General features: G+C 36.0%; 1 protein-coding gene across 1 annotated transcript in view; it reads left to right on the forward strand.

The window, feature by feature from the left end:
- Positions 1–2,842, forward strand: part of LOC139724641 (adenylate cyclase type 3-like) — a 56,242-nt gene extending 53,400 nt beyond the window's left edge. The window contains exons 18-20 of the mRNA XM_071635774.1: positions 550–772; positions 1,082–1,206; positions 2,060–2,842. Of these exons, the coding sequence (XP_071491875.1) occupies positions 550–772; positions 1,082–1,206; positions 2,060–2,236 (525 nt within the window). The 3' untranslated portion in view covers positions 2,237–2,842. The remainder of the gene's footprint in view (positions 1–549; positions 773–1,081; positions 1,207–2,059) is intronic.
- The last annotated feature ends 9,107 nt before the right edge of the window (positions 2,843–11,949 follow it).

The following is an 11,949-nucleotide window of genomic DNA, read 5'->3' on the forward strand; positions in this document are numbered from 1 at the left end:
ATAAATGTGATTTAAGTTGTATTGTGAACTCGAATTAATAGTTTAAAAGTCCGTTGTGAAATAGTCCCATCATTATACAAACATTAGCCTGTTGGTGAGGGATAACCCCCCCCCCCCCCGAACCGAAACACAACACGTAAATAAATAAGATAATAAAATACGTTTGTGGGCTCTTTGGTGGAAGATATTTCCATTAAACCTTCCCGTGGTCAATAACACAAACAATTGCAGCAATAGAGGCCTATGGATTTTAAAATCATAAGAATCCTCACGTAATTCCAGGCTAATGCGCCTCATAAAACCTTTTGGGAGCATCAATCGAATAGACAGCCAGTCCATTCGCTTCTTTCCCAACAACTGGCCACAATTAAAACGGACACAAGCCTGTATGTAGCAGGAATCCCAGCTACCTACACATCTGTGTGGTTATCTTATATTTTACGTGGCAAAATATTACACGATTGTACCTTAATTATAAATGAAAGAGCACAATATTTACTATATCCTATATCTTATGTCTTTTCACCGTCATTGTTGCTATATCTTCAGCTCCTGAACGAACCGCGCTTCAAGAACATTAGCAAAATCAAAACCATCAACAGCACGTACATGGCAGCATCCGGGATGTTTCCCAACCCGGAAGAGATCCACTACCGCGATGACATGGAGCGGTGGCAGCACCTTGCCGATCTGGTGGACCTCGCCTTCGCGCTGCGGAGCACGCTCGAAACCATCAACGCGCAAAGCTTCAACAACTTCATGCTGAAAATCGGTACGCCATCCATCGAACATTTCTTGTTGTTGTTGTTGTTGTTGTTGTTGTTGTTGTTGTTGTTGTTGTCGTTGTTGTTGTCGTTGTTGGGTAGGCCCTACACCAAATCAACTGGCAAAATTAGAAATTCTATTCCTGTTTACATCTCAGTTAACTTGTCTACTCCAATGCTGTGATGGATTAGTTCATATATATGCATCCACAACCATGACTGTTACACATAGGCACTATATCACGCATTAAAATGACTGTGGTTAAAATCAAAATATATAATTGCTTTCATTGATACATGTATGTCTCTAACTCCAGGTATCAATCACGGTCCTATCTTGGCCGGTGTGATTGGCGCAAAGAAGCCGCATTACGACATTTGGGGAAACACCGTCAACGTAGCCAGTCGAATGGAAAGCACGGGACAAGCTGGCCACATACAGGTAAAAATGCATACGAAGTAGGTCTGTATCTGTAGTCTGTAAGTTTTCTATCCCATAATTTTTCTATATATCCCTCTATCTAGGATCTCTAACATAATATAGTAATAAAGTTATAAATATATATACATACATTTGTGAAGATTATTGTATGTATATATATGGGTGTTTAAGTATTTACAACCTTCTGCCATGTCGATGCTTCGTTCATTGTTAATTTCTATGGTCCTTCTAGCCAGGTATACACCTTACACAACGTATGCCTGTTTAACATGATTATAGTATTTACTCGCTCGCTAGAACTTGAGTCTAATTGTGTTTGATGTATATTTCGTGAAAAGAAAGGAAAAGTTCATGAAGGTTAAGGTGCTGTATTTCGCACGATTGAATTAAGCGCGGAAGAATTTTGATGGTTTTACGCTTGACAAAGCTGAGAGAATGACATTGTGAACACTCTGAAGAAACAATTTGAGCATAAAACAAATCCTTCGAAAGACTGCTCGCCCAGTGTCGCCTAAAACTTTTAAACAGCTACTGTGACGTCGCAGTTTTTTTTTTTCAATTTCGAGGATAACCATTGCCATCATGAATTACCATTTTTCTAGATATTGTAACCAATTGTGTTTAATGTGACTCCAGTCGAATAACCTGTGCCTGTTCATGACCTCTTTGATTTTTCTAGGCACCAAGTGAACTTTAACATTTTTGTTGTTACTGTTGAGAATCCAGCGCTGATACATCAACAAAGTGGAATGAAGGTTTGGTGGTTAAAGGACAAAGACGTTGTATAGTGGCGATGTCATATAGCGTATTAAATAACCCAGGTTGAAAAATTCCCGTTTGAATCTCGTTGCAGGTTGTGGAGGCATGTATGCTAATACTCAAGAAGTACGGCTTCAAGTTCCAAAAGCGCGGCCTGGTCAAGGTCAAAGGTAAAGGGGAGCTGATGACGTACTACCTGACGGGCAAAGACGAAGTTACCACCACCAGCGATCTGGAGAATTCGATGCCCAACATGGTCGTCGCGACATAACACGACTCCAGAAGGCTTACTTGTTTTATAACTCCCTGGTCACGTGTGTTTGGTTTGTGTGTGCGTGTGTGTGTGGGTGCGCGAGCCTATGTGTGCGCTCCTTTTGTGATAGCTGGTCTGGATATTTTTAATGAGGGTATTTTACACCAGAAGTTTGATTTTACGCTATAACTTGTAATCAGCAAGAGTGTTTTATTGTATACTTGCAAACCTTACGACACCAATACACTGGTTTGCAGATATTCGATGTTACTATACAGTACATGTGAGGTGGATGGACGAAGACATATACACATAAGCATGATACGAACAAGAGCGAATCACAGAAATTTTGCGATATTCAAAATCATATCAAAGCTTATCTCGACTGATACTGAAGCTGAACCTTGTGTGTGTAATACAGCAATTCTGCTTTTAATATTATAATACGTTGACCTTTAATTTTGCTGAGGACAAGTTCGCAATCTGTTACCGATATGGAAGTACGAGGGCGCTTTGCCGATGGTCGATTTTGGCCCCACGAATCGTGTTTAATAAAAAACAAACAAACAAACAACAAAGCCAATGATAAGAAATGTAGACCAGGCACGGTCAGTGTAATGTTGTAAGTCGGACTCGTTTTATCGTTACGCTTTTACAACAACAACAGCAAAAAAAAAGATATTTCTTCTTCTCTTTTGTTGTTGTTGAAGAAAAGAGAACTTACCTACATAATTGATATGAGTCAGTGGTGTTGAGATGACACCTCTGGAGAGTTGTCAGGATAATGTTGATCTTGACCTTTAAATCATCAATCCTATTTGTTGTCATGTTGTTGACACTTCATTTTTTTCCAAGATTGTTTATTGTTCACCGTTGGATTGGAGACATTATTTTTTTCAAACTTCAGCTTAGCTAATAGTACTCTCATCTGATCAGCTTACTCTTCTTCTTCTTCTTCTTCTTCTTCTTCTTCTTCTTCTTCTTCTTGTCAGTAATCTGTTTCTTTCAACCTTGAAGATTCTTACTCCTTTTTCCTTTCAATATCAAAATCTATCATGCATGCTTGAACAAGATAGCGGCGTGCTTTGTTTTATGAGACGTTCTGCTGAAGAGTGTTTTAGTAAAGTGAGCGCGACTGGACTGCAGCTAAAGTTATTCGTCATATTTATACCTTGATTGAGCTTTCTCATCGTTATGCAAATGAAGCACCGTGCATGTAGATATTCGATTTTAATTCTATGCATATAACATAGGAGATTATGGAGGAAACATTACAAATTTCGTGTATGATACGACAGAATATTATGTAAATATATTTTATTCTTGATAGATAGAGCTTAGGAATAAAAAGATGTATATAATATACAAAAAAAAGGTGTATATATACCTCTCCCTATGCATTCCTAATGAGAACATGTTTATTTGTGATAGTGTATATGACTTACATATCTCTTTAATTTTAAGCAGAATATTGTCAAAATCTTACCTAATCATTGTATTTGTGTGACTTTCCGTACGGGCCTTTTATTTTGATGAGGGCTTATTTGCCTTAATTTGGTGTTCTATTCCAAGTGATGTAACACGCTCCAGTACGTCCAAAACTTGACGTCTTTTGTTGTTGTTTTTGTTCGATTGTTATTTTGTTTTGATTACCTTGGGTGTTCTTTTTCCCCCACCACGCAGTTAGAGCATCGCAGCATATGCTGGTATATCCGTTGTCCTAATTCATTGTTGACGTTTGGATTACTAGAATTGTAATATCTCGTCGAGAACATGATTACATTCCGCCAAAGTGTTGTTATTTCTTATCCTTTCGTGTCCAATCCCATTATCGCAATGAAGTTTTGGACAAATTTAGTCCAATCAGTTTTGTCCTTCCTGTCGACCGTTGAATGATCACCTGATAGTCGACTTTATATTAAAGCTAGGCTGCAAACTTCAGGAATTATCGTGTCCCATTATTTTCTTTATTTTGCGGTAGCCAATGGAACAAGTGACTAATCAACTCGAACAAAACAAACGAAATATACAAATATTGCCTCGAAATTATTGTACAAAAAGTTATTCATGGGGAAAAAAAGAAAATATGCGTAACGCCCTCTATTGAGTGCCTATTATATCCCTGTAATACCAGACAGTGGATATCTGCGGTTTGGTTTGATTCTTTTTCTCTATGATTGTGTTTACTGTGTGATTCTGTAATTCTTCTGTCGTGATTAGAAGTGCCTTAACTGAGAGTTTACTTTACGAGTGAATGGAATGCGTGCTCTTTCCCATTCATCACATTCCTACCTTGCTTTGTCACGTGACATATAGTACTGTCTTTTATGATTATTTATTCCTGTATGCCTTTTGTTGATGTTTTTTTTTTTTGAACCGATGTCGTATTTGTCTTCTTCTTCTTCCTCCTATTAGCATTAGCGAGTTTTGGATCTGCAACGCGAACGCTAAGACAACGCAGCATCCCGAGTTGGACAATGGAAACAGCTGTTTCGCGCGTGTGCAGAACACCATTTTTTGCCTAATTAGCGTCGTCTTAGCCTTCCGGTCGCAGATCTAGGATCTAATGACTAGCATTATTGGACAGCACAATATATAATAGACACGAATAATGGATATGGTGTATATACTTGTGTCTTAGCTCCCGTTTTGTCCTTTGCCCGTCCTTTTTTTTTTTCAACACATCGCACGAGCCAACATAATGCAGTGTAATAAACAAAACCTTTTAAAATTGTGTGTGTGCCAAACGGAGTTGAATTATGCTAGACACATATATTGGTCACGCAGTTTTTTAAGATTCTCGTGTTGATAAACACTCGGAAATGAACGTTGAGTGTAACCATGTGTAAAAGAAGGGGGGGGGGGCACAATTATGTGATGATTCTGTATGCCGTAATTATGTTAACGGAAATGTAGCACTGCAGGTTTTACAAAAAATATATATATCATGTGCATTCTCTGTTGTTGAAAGTCACAAAGCACAACTATATTGCTGGCAAGAATCTGTACTTTTGGATTGATGATGACGATGTTAATGATAATGATAAAGTAAGTATATCGTGTAATAATCTTGGATATGATAATGATAGTGATGATCATGGTTATAGTAGTGAAAATAATAATGATAGTGATAACGATAAAAAGCTTAAAAAGTAATGATATGAATAATTAGTGAAGATCACCACCACTGCCATAATCGTTTCATTACCTGCTACAAGATATCGAGAAAATGAAATTCAGGAAATAACAAGGGAAAGAAACTCCTTACATCTTGATGAATTGTCTTTTATTAAACCGTGTGACGGTGTGAACTTCTTTTTTTTTTATATAAGCCTTTAACTTTGAATGTTGATGTAAGTTATTTCCTTTTATGATTTTTACCTGATATCATTGAAATATCTCTGAGATTGATGGGACACTATGATGTGGATGAGAATGCTGGGAATGCACTTGCGGGAAAGTTCCTGGCTTCGATTCCCGCTAAAGTGACTAGACTTACATTCCCGCTCAAGTGACTAGGCGTACATCCCTGGATGAGGGGTGCACCATGTACCACTACACGCATCTTTCATCCAGGTATTTGCTGCCATTGACTTGACATGGGCGTAACGATGGTAATTAATAGCAGGTCCCTCGACAGAAAATACGTCATAGAAATTAATAGGGTCATCTTAAAGGTCAATAAAAGAGAAAACTGTTACGTGTGTACTTCAATTCATTATGATCTAGTTCGTATTAACAGATTTTACTGTTACACCATTTAATTATTGCTGATATCATGAAATGAAATTGTGGTGAGGTATTGTTAAGGTTTTGATTTTTTAGTGCACTTCTGACAATCTGATACCTTTTCAAGTTGAATCATTCCAGGCTCCCGCGTAAAGGAAAAAAAAAATAAGTTCATTCTTCTAAGAAAATTATGAACACGTATATCAGAATATCAGCTGAATCGGAAATGAACTGCTTAGATACATTTTCGATGATTTTTAGAGTGTAACATTCTTTTGTCGTATCCTTAGTGTTAAAGCTGTGATTATACTGTAGGCGTGCAATGATATCTTGATGTGTATACCCTCTTACCATCGACTATGTGCAATATCCTTGTACTTATAAGAGAGTATCTTTCTTTACTTTCGATAATAAAAACGAGACACTTATGAAAAAAAAAATGGTTATCAAAACGTTTGTTGTTTTTAGATGTATTCGGCTTTTAAATATTCATCAAAGCTTATACAGCAATGCGTAATATAACGGAATAATACAATATTATGATTGGTAATACGATATATATATATTATATATATATATTTATATATAATATAATATAATATAACATGATATATGTATATATATATGATATAATATTATGATATAATATATTATATATGTATATATATATATATATATATATATATATATTTATATATATATGTGTGTGTGTGTGTGTGTGTGTGTGTGTGTGTGTGTAAAAAGAAAGAAAAAATATTATGCAGAGTGATCTATTGTCTTTAAATAGAGGAGTTATTTTATACTAGACATAACCGCTGGAGTTTTATTTTTCTCAAGAGATTTTATTTTCAAGAAAGGAAAATATGACTCCCAAGGGAGTATAGAGTGTAATATCATAACGACACACAGGACAATATTGTTACATCATAAAGGCTTAATCTAATGAATGCACATTGTTCCATTCCTCTAGCCCCATCGGAGGCCAGTCAAATTCTGTGCTAATCATAATTTTACCTATCACGACGTCTCTACTCGCAATATAACGAATTTATACTCAATGTATTAGTCACGTGATTGCATTATGACCAATTACCGACCAGTTTATATCGAGAGCATCAGATTTGATCAATCACAAATCTTGTTATAAGTAGGCTACACGATTTAACTATTCCAGATCCACATCCCCGCAGAGGCTTACACAATGCAGAGACGCACACGTAGGAGAATAATTGAGAAATTCCACGTTTGGAAAATTTATTTTTCGCACTTTTTTTTCAAATTTTTCAGAAATCAAATTCCACGTACCCGAAGTTTGTGTGTCTTCATTATATAGGTGAATGCACTTTGACAAATAATTTTGTCGGCGACTCTAATGCATTTACCATGACAAAATTCCTTACAAAACTTTGAGGTTGCGTAATCATCCCCTTTTTAGTGTAAGAACCTGGTTTTTGTTTTTTGTTTTTTTGTTTGTTTTTTTTTAGCTCTGAATCTCTATAAAAAAAAAAACACACACTTGTAATTTAGTGCTTGAAGTCATTTGCCAGAAACTGATAATATGTGTGGTTATGTACGCGTAAATGACGGTACGGCGTACAACTTCTAGTCATCGGGAGGTGTGTGATAATGAAAAAAAAAATCAAAATATATGTGTGAATATGATATGTACGCATGGATGAGTGCTTATACATGTATGTAATAATGATCACGCTCGCTGCTAACCATGTAACAGGAACATTGTGATTATACAATGGAAGAAGAATATATTTGCTGCGGGGGAAAAATAAGAAATTCATTGTAAAGTGATATGCCATACAGAGAATAAATCAATAAAACAAAATCAATTCAAGCTTTAAAAAGATAGGTAATTTGTTTAAGAGAGTTATATCGCTTTGGCCCCGTATGCATTTGGCTGCATCGTAAAATAGAATTGCGATTGCAGGAAGCGCCATCTGGACGCTGTGGATATGGTTACTCTTGACTTTTCCCTGTCAAGTCTTTGAATGAACATTTTACCGGCTTCTCTTTGCCACTACGCGCAGTCGATCTCCGAAGTCCTTTCTAGGACGTAATATTTGACAGGGCTGGATGTATATACAGCCTACTTGCTGATACGTTAAGAGGTTTACCCTGATCCTTGCGCCTGTAAGATAGTTCTTAAAGTTAATAGTCAGATAGACACATGTTCTGTTCAGCTTGGACGGAGGCAGGTCTTTTGAACTCAAATATTAGAGGAAACAACAACGACAACAGCAACAATAAACTGTGGATCTTTCACCGTTCATTACTTGAAGTTCTTCCTGGTTTTAACCGAACAAACACCTTGATTGCCTGTATTTCTCCTTAGGGTGCTTATACTGTTTTAATGCCATTTTTTTTTTCATTATACCCTAATGGCGGATGAATATTTCTTGAATCAACTGTGAAGATCAAGAAGGAATGATGGGCGTAGCTACAGTAACAAGCAACGTCACATAACGAGGGTAAAGTGGCAGGGCAGCTGGGTTGCATGAGCTGGGACATTTTTATCCTGACGAACCTCTCCGCTTCACGTTACAAAGTCGAATTGCAAGATTGAATCGAGAATATTTTCATTGTCAAGAAACGCAGAGACGGCTTCAGAAAATGCAGGTAAGATATTTGGCTTTTTGGGACGGGGTGTATTGTTATTTTCTGATGTCAGAAACCATAAGCAGCTGCACATTAAAGCTACATTTTGCCCCGTCCTAAAGGTAACTGTTTATCATTGCTAGTGAGATGTACCAGCAATTTCGATATAAATTATGGTTTTCATATTCTAGTTTCGTTCCTCATGCAGGTTTTAACCAGTTTCGAGATTTTAAAGGAGCTTATCCCTTTGTTTTTATTCATTTGTCTTAATATTTACATTATCATTATCTCATTAAATCATCCCCTCTGATAGAGAATATATTTTGTGACTATGCACCACAAAACAAACAAAAAGTCGCCAGACACGGATTTTTACTTAAGGGCATATCCTAAAAGAGAAGATTCTGAGCTTTAAAATGATGCATAACTCAATTCAAATGGACTCTCCTAACCTATCTAAATGTTGGAAAGAAAGCACAAACTCAGGAAAAGTGTGAACTGAGAAAAGAGGCTCTGAAGTAGAGTCTATTCAAGCGCTTATTCTTTTCCAAGCCACGCTAGTTGTATCATGAATGGGACAAAAAAACAGGGTGTTAACCACCGGAGTGATAACAATGAAGGGATTATTAGATTTAGCTTAAATTAGGCATGCTTTATCAACACATTTTGTCCATGACTAATGACAACTTTCAAAGCAGTAGCATAATCCTTTAAAAAGTTATTAGAGTTGAAAGTGAAGAGTGTGTACAGGATTTTTAAGAAATGAAATGTGGACTCTCTTAATAGAAACATCTAATCACACTTTTCTACAATAAAGTGTGTGAGAAAAACTGCTAAAAACACAGTTTCCTGTTTGTTTTATGATCCCAAACTTTAACATAATGTAGAAGAAGACTTGTTTTTTCAGAACATATAAAAAACTGAAGATTGGCTAGGTTGACCCATTTCACCTATTTCAAGTCCTCACACAAATTCTCTTCGTGCGACTTTTTGTTCGTTTTGTGATGCACGGTCACATTTGGTCTGTAAACTCTGATGATGTGGTTGGATCCTTGTCAGATTTCAATGTTGGGTTTCCTGGAGTGAGGACCATTCTTCGTTGAAGCGAAAATTTAGAATAGAAAGGTGGTCCATACGTCTTATTTTATAGTTTGCTGCTTTTCTGTCATAGAACGTACAAAATATATCACAAAGTTCCAAACATTGTCGCTATTAAACACGAAAGACAACTCCGAATACGTGTCAGACGCTAGGCCCTACTTTTTCCACTATCAGATTATATTCATGTAAATTTGAGGAGTATCAATGCAAAAAAGTGATAATAATAACAAACAAAATAAAACAAAATCCAAACAGAACAGACCCGATATATCTACTTTTAATCATCTACAGTTATTCGAAATTAGATCTCGTAAAAAATAAAATAATTGGAAAGTATGTGATCTTGTAATATTATGTTTAAAAGGATATCTTGTTATGTAACAAGTGCGGCATAATTGAAATGATTTCCTTTCTTTATTTTTATGCATGATTACCTTCTTAACCCATTCAAACTTTCAAAGATTATGCATAAGTTTTTTCCCCTTTCAGATTCTTAAGATTAATGTTGCTGACAAACAAAGAAAACAGTTAAAATATAACTTGTGATGATTTTAATGATAATCTTCTGAGATACTCGTTGTAGTGAATAACTAGAGATGTGTCATCTTCTGAGATACTCGTTGTAGTGAATAACTAGAGCTGTGTCATTAAAAGTGGCATGTTCTCTTTTTAATAATGGTATCACTTTAAAAACTTTGAAACTGGCGTTCATCTATATTGGCGCTTAGTTCTCTTTTTGTTAATCTAATACAGTGTATATACATATGAAGTAGGGCCTACCAACATGATTACGTGAGCAGTAAACGCATACATTAAAAAAATACAGATATCATGAAGAGCTTTATCGCAAAATAAGCTAAATCCATTTTTGTTAAGTTGAGATATTATTGTGAGTAAAGCTGCTTAAAAAGCAAAAAAAAATTATAAGAAAATACAGGATAATTTTAATCATGACTTCTAGAATATTCCTTGTTATGTTACAAGTGAGGTATTAGGGAAACGTTTAATTTGCTCTATCTGATGATGGACTTACTTTGAAATGTTTGAAAATGGGGCTTAGACCATTTTGCAATAAAACTCTTCATATTTTTAAAGACTAAGCAATGTCCGTATTTTTTCTTTTTTTTCGGGGGAGGGGGGGGGGGGGGGTCTAGTAAGTTTAGGACTTGTTAGTTTGGGTGCCAGAGGCTGAACCTTGTTTGCCGTCTGCCCTATGTTTGGATGGTTTTACGGGGAGGTTGAATCCGAATCTGGATGATGAAACTCCTGTATCCTGCAGGGTTTTGAGATATCTAAAATGGCCTCCAAAATGGCCATCAAAAAACGGACATTCAAATGTATTTTCTTCTAAATGGTAAAATATTTTTAAAATTTTTTAACGTTCTTACTCCAATTCGTGGGAGCTAATGCGGAATCTGACAGTGATACAACATTTGCATTCCTGTAGGTTTTCACTTCTAATATTCAAGATGACTGCCAAAATGGCTGCCAAAAATGGAAATTCCAATATGAAAATTTCTCTCATAAATGATAATAAGATTGGAAATAAATTGATGGCCTTATCCCTATTTCGAGGGTACTAAAGCCGTATCTGGTCGATGCAAATCTTGCAGCTTTGAAAGAGTTGAGATATTCAAAACTGTCCTGAATAAGTGGAAATTCCTATACGGATTATATACTTTATATGAATGGTGAAATATTGTGCGCTAAAGCGAAGCAGGGGATTGAACCCAGGGTGAAAAGCAATAGTTCATATTTTCAAATACAAGTCAGTTGAGCGAATGAAATATGAAATCAGCCAGAAATCAATGGTATTCAAAATGGCCGCATGTAGTGTTTATACGCGGGTGGAAAAGATTAATATTCACATCATACCGAAGCTTATGAAAACAAGATACCACTTACAATTTTATTTTGCCGAATAGGAATACAAAATGGCTTCATGGCCGTCAAATATGGCTCGAAAGATGTGAACTTACTAAATTTCGGCTGGAGTAAGTAGTGTGGCCTACTGGTTTATGCGCCGAAACTTGTTTAATATTCTTCATCTCTTCTCGTATTCTTATCAAACTTGTTGCATATTCTATATAATTACAATGTACTTCATTACAAATGGCTGCATCGATGACCACTATATAGATGTCAATATGATTCTTTAAGCATTATGCGTATTCATGATATTCGTATTAATTTTGTTAATGCTCGATTCTTATAGAGACGAGCACCTGAAATCCTTAGACATGAAAATATTCTTAACATTTCAATGGTGCAAGAGAGGCATAATTGCCGTA

This window comes from Diadema antillarum, unplaced genomic scaffold, assembly GCF_040938485.1.
Source record: "Diadema antillarum isolate AM-2024a unplaced genomic scaffold, OU_Dant_1.0 scf00000225, whole genome shotgun sequence".
Classification (NCBI taxonomy): Eukaryota; Metazoa; Echinodermata; class Echinoidea; order Diadematoida; family Diadematidae; genus Diadema; species Diadema antillarum.